The sequence below is a fragment of the Berghia stephanieae genome, chromosome 7 (genome assembly GCF_034508935.2).
Source record: "Berghia stephanieae isolate SIO BIC M18660-M18661 chromosome 7, UCSD_Bste_1.3, whole genome shotgun sequence".
Classification (NCBI taxonomy): domain Eukaryota; kingdom Metazoa; phylum Mollusca; class Gastropoda; order Nudibranchia; family Aeolidiidae; genus Berghia; species Berghia stephanieae.
The window spans coordinates 29,696,047-29,703,254 of NC_088366.1; the positions used below are offsets into that span (position 1 = coordinate 29,696,047).

Consider the following 7,208-nt stretch of genomic DNA (forward strand, 5'->3'; position numbering starts at 1 on the left):
TTTTGTCAACCAGTTCACCTCAACAATTGTTGTTTGCGGGTTATATTTATGCTGCTACGCCTAGGGTAATTTTTCTTTTTTTTTTTCCTCTTGATATTGCTTACCCCCATTTTTTTCCCCTAGACTCCTATTTTTTTTGAAGAAGCATCCTATTTTTTTTCACTATGGGTTGGCAGGTATGAGGCACAGACACGTCTGATCTTTCCATCAATTCGTTTGTCAATTTTAAAAGTGTGCTTAACTGTATTTTTTTTTTTTTTCATCTGTGAATAATAATGTGCAGTAATATTAACTTCTCAAAAATTACTATTACTTCCACCAGTACCACTGTCTCTGGAATGGATACAAGAAAATAACATAAAAATCAAATAATATTCTGTTTCCGTATATCCTCAAAGGTAAATTTTTCGTGCTTGTCTGTTCCAAAGGTAGAATGGAATGATCCAGGCATTAGCAGCTGTGCAACACGGCAAAGTAAACAAGGGCAAGATGAATTGCTCAATGTTGCATATTGCAGTAGAGAGGTGGGGGGCCGGGGGAATCAAGGTCGGTACCTGTTTGGTACGAAGCAAAGACCACACTGTTGTGTCATGCTGCCCCCAGTTTATTATTATTATAATGACTTCTGTTTAACAATCATATCATATCTTTTATCATTGGATATCTTTGCAGGCTGAGCCAGTTAAAGACAAAGACAAGAAAAAAACAAAGGGATCTTTTAAGAAAGCAAAATAAACTAACATATAATCTTAAAAGAGGAACTCTAAGGATTTTATGGAGGGGTTGTTTTTTTTTTTCCTAGTTGTTATTGTTTTGGGACTCAAAACGGGGTTGCATACCGTTTCCACACATTACATTGTATGTATACAATGTATACATTGAGGACGTGTACAAAACTGGATAATATGTACATAAGTAAAACTTGAAATGGTGTATGTATGATGCAGTGGCAGGCAAAGCAGAAAGAAAAGTGTATGAAAAAATCATCCATTAAAAATCAGCTTCCTTGTCTACGAAGCTGATGTTTTGGAATATTCTTTTTCTCTCCGCATTTTTTTCTGTACTTAATGTTGCTTTTTATCATACAGGCCTAGAACATTTTAGTTTTAAATTGAGTATTGTTGTCTCATGGAGCTGTAAATAAATTGAAATTGAAAATTGTAGTGATGACAGTGTTTATTCTTATTCTTATTATTCTTCTTATTATTATTCTTATTATTTTTTTATTTTTTTTTATTTTTTATCTATGCATTCTATTCTTAACCCTTAAAATTTCTATTAAATTTCTCTCAAATCATAAATTCCTCTAATTTTTTCCCAGTTATTAAACAGTCCAGTGTTGATGGTTTTACTTAGATCTGCAGAAACCCACGATTTGGAGTTAGAGGAGAAATTTTAAGAAAATACTTGTCCCCCTATCAAATACACTGGCTGGGTGGGGTTCCTGACCTCCCATAGTGGGCAGGGGGTACATGCTGTGTCTTCTATCCCCTTATATCTGTTTTCCAACATGCTTTCTGTCTTTGTCTTGGAATGAGATTACTTGGTTTTGTCCTGGCCCTGGTCGGAGTCCTAGCTGGGAGGGAAACAGTCAAATGCATAGTTATTGTTTTGGGAGATGGTATTTTTTTCCTTGTAAATCATCTCTCTGTTATGTACTGTTACTCTTTTCATTTTTAACATATGATTTGTAAACATTTGAGTGTATTCCTCTTAGTGGGGACCTGTGCTGGTGTCTGGAGACTTTTAGGTGATCTCAAACTAAAGTACTTTGATAGTGTGCTCTTGGAATCTACATCTGTTTCCTATTTGAACGAATTCCCCTTTGTCTTACCTTTTCTTGGGTGCTTTAATTGTCATTCTAGAACTTTTTACTATCCCATTTTCTTCCTTTTTACTGGCGCTGATATGACCTTAATGTGTTGCAAGCGCCGTAAAACCCTTAAAAACAAAACAAACAAACAAATACACTGGCAATTAGAGATTTGATGTGTGGTGGAACAAAGGTGCCGTTTCCCACTCTCAAGTCGTGTATCAATGATAGTCCATCCGTACAATTGCTCTGAAAAGGGGGCTTAGTGTAGTATGGACTGAGTAATTGCTTGCTCTCCCTTTGACCGGATACCAGGCTTTCACAAAGTACTTTTAGACTGATCAAACAGACCCGGCCTACCCTGTCACTGCTTGATGTACATTGGAAACAACAAAATGCCTTTCCTAAGTGCATACTGTCAACATGCCTAACCATCGGCTCATGTATTAATGACCTATTCAACTTCATTTGTGCAGTTGAATCGAAGGGAAATCTGAATCATCTATAATATGTGACTCATTGCATACCTAAAACTGGTAGGTCCTATTAGAGTTAATCGTGTGCAAAAAAGTAACTGTGACTGCGAAGTACAAATAAGGAAAGAGAAATTTGCATTAAAATTTTTTTTTAGAAACTACTATATTTATTTATATTATTAATATTTATTAATATTACAAAGGTCATTGACCTCACAAATTGGAGTCACCATAATAATAATAATAATACTTCGGTCAACCCCCCTCCCAAACATATAATATTATCCGACATCATCAGAACACAATTTGAAGGGACTAATCAGACACACAAAATATGTGTGGATTGACCATAGGAGATGCTGACGAAATGAGCCATAGCTCACTTTTTTTTTCACTAGAGATTTTTTTTTTTTTTAATTTCCTCGATTGGAAAGGTGAAAAGCGGAATTTTTGCCTTGAATGTGGAATGTATACCAATTTAGTGAAATTATTCCTCGAAAAGCGGAAAGGTAGGAACCTCTAGGTCAAGGTCGTGCTTCTTGTAAATCGTCGAGACAGAAATAGCTGGTATGCCAATTTCCTATGCGATGATTTTCTGTCGCATGCCAGACTTTCCAAATGCATCGAATCTTCCTTTTTCGCGATAGGTTTGCCATTGTTGTTGTAGACTTGACTGGAATTCTTGATAAAATTGATACTAATTAAGAGGGCCATTACATAGGATGGCGTGGGATTAGTACCAAAAAAAATCTTGAACTTGAAGTTGCGACAATGTAAAATTTGAGACGGAGAAATTAAAGTTATTGAATACTGCTTATGTACATTGAACACGGACGTCAGGCAAAGCACCTACATCACATCGATGTGAGCCAATCGTTCGCGGATATTCTTAACCACTGGAAAATTCTTACTGGTAGCTTTTTTAACCAATGGAAATACTTGTTTATTTGTGATTTGATTGTAGTCATGAGTGATAAGAACATCGACTTATGTGGAGTTTTTTTTTTTTTACTAATGTTATATAGGAAGAAGGGGGGGGGGGGGGACCAAGAAAAAAATCGACTTAGGCAATGTCGACGTATCCAGTGTGCACTGTATATATATATATATATATATATATATATATATATATATATATATATATATATATATATATATATATATATATATATATATATAATGTAAATTTTCACTCAAATTTTTTTGCCGAGACGACTCGTTTTTGTGTTCCTTACACTTCCTCAGTCGGCATAATCCATTTGCATATGGATTATGCCGACTGAGGAAGTGTAAGGAACACAGAAACGAGTCGTCTCGGCAAAAAAATGTGAGTGAAAATTTACATTATATATTAGCTCTAACCACCATTATCGAGCACTTTCGTACCTACAAGTACCCACCAACACTCATATATATATATACATAAAAGACAATTCACTTAGCGGAGGCTCAGTGCCAACAGGTGTCAGCCATGTTGACCGGAAATAAATAAATCATTCCTTGGTAACATTGCATCGGTACACCACAAGGAGACAGCCTAAGCCCTGTTTTATTTATCATTTACCTAAAAATGCTTTAAAAGATGTGTGTAAATCTGTTCCTTCAGTCCAATTACGCTTTGAAAACGAACTCCCCATGGAAATTGCATATGCAGACGACATTGACTTTATCGGCCTCAAACAAGTCAATGTAAATGACATCCAAAGAGCCTTACAAAATCACCAACTGTACGTTAATACTGACAAAACAGATGTAACAACTGTCAAGGAAGAAAGATGAATGGAGACGATCTTTTTGGGATCGTGGATAGCTCATACGGTTGAGTCACGCTCTTCCCGGCCGGGTGGAGTTGTACCAGTACCAGTAAGGTCGCGGGTTTAAACCCCCATCACCGCCGCGTAATTTTTTATTCTTTATTGTCTTCTGGCACTTTCCTACTCACTTCATTTCTTGTCTAAATATTACACCTCTGTGGGACTCTGCCAGTGACAGCTAAAGTAGTCTTTCAGAGCCCTGAGGCCCATGGAGCCCGAGTTTATCCCGGTTCCTATAGCATGAAACGAACTATACAATTGCTTGCTATCCTTTGGATAGGATGCTAACCTATCGCAAAGTACTTTCCAACAGATCTAACAGACCCAGCTATCCAATCAGTCAGAAAAGAATCTGGACTGCACCCGGGATCGATCTCGGTCCCTTTGCGTGTGAAGGGAGCACTCTACCAATTGAACTATCAGGACCCCCACCAATGACAGTTAGAAACCATCTTTCGATAGTGGTCCTGTGTCAGCATCTGTGTAAGACTTGGGTTGGCTTTTGTCAGGGCACATCGGTAGATTGTTGATGGAGTCTCCTATTTATTGGCCATGTCTCCTTTGTTTTACTTTTTTTTTTTAATTTGACGCAAGTACTGTGACCAAAAAAGGTTTGCTAGTACTGGACTCTTACTTAAACGCAACTCTGAATTTTTGGTTTGTTGTGGAGGCTACTATCTTTGCTACTTTTCTAAGGTGCTGAAATAGTCTAGTTTAAACGGCCGCAAGCGCTGTTAAACCTCTAAAAACAAAATTAAACAAAAACCCAACACAAAACAAACTAGCTTAACTAGCTTACTCACAAGAAAATATAACAAATTCATGTTAAATCTATTATTATTATTATTATTATTATTATTATTATTATTATTATTATTATTATTATTATTATTATTATCACCATTACTTATATTGGCAACACGTTACCACACCAATATCTAGAATATTCTAAGTTCGCTATAAACAAGATTTTATTATTATGTAAACGTGTGACTTAAATTGCCAACAGCCTATTGGTGAGAATTTAGAGAGAAAATTCTGGCGCTATAAATAATAAAAATAGCAAGACACATTTGAGTGACGCCAGCCATATGATTAGGCAATTATATGCAGGTGTTACATCAGTGTCTTGTTTGGCAATTATTATTTTTAGGAAATATGCAGGTACGTGTTATTGGATCGCATTGAGCCCCTGTAACATTGTACAACTCACTCTCTGACCTTAGGAAGCAACTGGTGTTGTTCAGAAGAGGTGTAAATTCTGGTGTCATATGCAAAAATTTTGAGAGTACTATTTATCATATCAGGCAAATCATTGATAAATAAATTTAAATAGCAATAATAATAATAATTACTATAATAATAATAATCTTTATTGTCCAAATGGGCAATTATTGTTAGGTTACAGCTCTTGTAATAGGCGAAAAAAGTAATTGAAATAGTGGTAATAATAATGATAATAATACTGATAGAATGATGATAATAATAATAAAAGGTCCTAATACGCTTCCCTAGGGCACTCTGCTCAATCACATTTAAAACTTGACATACAACCGTTAACAACCACTTTTTCCATTCTATCACCTAAGAAACGTTTGATTCAATTAAAGATGGTTTCTGAAATTCCATACGATTTAATTTTCCTGAATAACCTTCCATTGGGAACAATCAGAAGAGTTTTTTTAAAAATCTAAATACCTATAAAATGGATAATTTTTTTATCATTAAATTTTGTAAAATCTTCCATAACATGTAAGACGTGTAATACACAAGCATCTCTTTTAGAGGACATATTTCGTCACCAAACTATTTATAATTCCTCATTATCTTATGTTCCAACATGTATCATCGTTTCTCTTTTATTATCTTCTCTAGACTTTTTTTTTTCTTTTTTCTTTTTTTAAAGGGGGGGGGGGGGGGGGGTGACAAGTTTGGGGTTATTTCAATCGATCAGTATTTGAACGAAAAGTTTCGTGGTAAAAAAACTGATTTTAAAAAAATGTTTTATGAGAGAGTACAGCGGTGTACTTTTGTTATCTTATCACCTACATATCTTTATTGTAGAGACAGCCGACATTATGAAATATATTTGTCTCATAAACCCATACTGTCGTAGCCTGAAATAAAAACAAATCATGTTTTATAATTTGGCCAGAAAACTTGTCCTTCAAATTTCGGTCGATTAAAACGACCCTCATCTATTAAAGTCCCAGGTTTGAGAGTCTTTGACAAGATAAGGGTTGTTTTAATTGGCCGACATTTGAAGGAAGAGTTTTCTGACCAAAATACTTAAAATTTGTAGTTTTTTTTTTTTTTTTTTTTTTTTTTTTTTTTTTTTTTTTTCAAAGTTTCAGAGGACGGAAGTGCGAGTCATTTCTACAGTGGAATCCGTATAAAGTCAACACTATTTAAGTCAACTTCTGCTTAAAGTCTGAACTGCATCAAATCAAATATGTGCAGATGGAAACTTTGGGAACAGTGATGCCTGCCGGAAATGTCAGGCAGCCCTAGAGACCAGCGATCACATCATCCTCCACTGTCCAATGTCTAAACTTGGAGGTGGCTATGAAATAGTTCTTAAGGTGGAGGAACATTTTCGAAGCTGGATGCTGGATTGACATAAATGAAATTGGAGGTGTGGTCATACGCTACTACTACTACTACTACTACTACTACTACTACTACTACTACTACTACTACTACTACTACTACTACTACTACTACTACTACTACTACTACTACTACTACAGCGTGAATCGGACAATAGCAATTGCTTGCTATCCTTTGGCTAGAAATGCTAGTCTATTGCCATACAGGTACTTCCTCCAGATGTAACAGAACCAGTTTCAGTTTCTCAATCACTGCATGTGAAGCGAGTGCTCTTCCAATTGAGCTATCGGGACCCCCTTTGACAATATAGGTTATTATCATTATCGCAGACTTGTAAATAAATGCACGTCGACGATAACCAAAACCATGCGCTGAATGTCGTATAGGTAGTGTACAAAGAAAATGGAAATTAAATTTTTACTCATATAAAGTATCAGTTACACAAAACAAAGATAATAGATAATTCAAGTTCTTTTCTTTATCAAATACACCAAT

General features: G+C 35.5%; 1 protein-coding gene across 2 annotated transcripts in view; it reads left to right on the plus strand.

Moving 5' to 3' along the window:
* Positions 1-1,163, plus strand: part of LOC144977026 (flap endonuclease 1-like) — a 26,437-nt gene extending 25,274 nt beyond the window's left edge. Inside the window, exon 13 of one of the 2 annotated variants that reach the window (XM_078921724.1) lies at positions 673-1,163. In XM_078921724.1, the coding sequence (XP_078777850.1) occupies positions 673-735 (63 nt within the window). In that variant the 3' untranslated portion in view covers positions 736-1,163. The remainder of the gene's footprint in view (positions 1-672) is intronic. The other variant, XM_078921723.1, reaches the window with a different exon arrangement.
* The last annotated feature ends 6,045 nt before the right edge of the window (positions 1,164-7,208 follow it).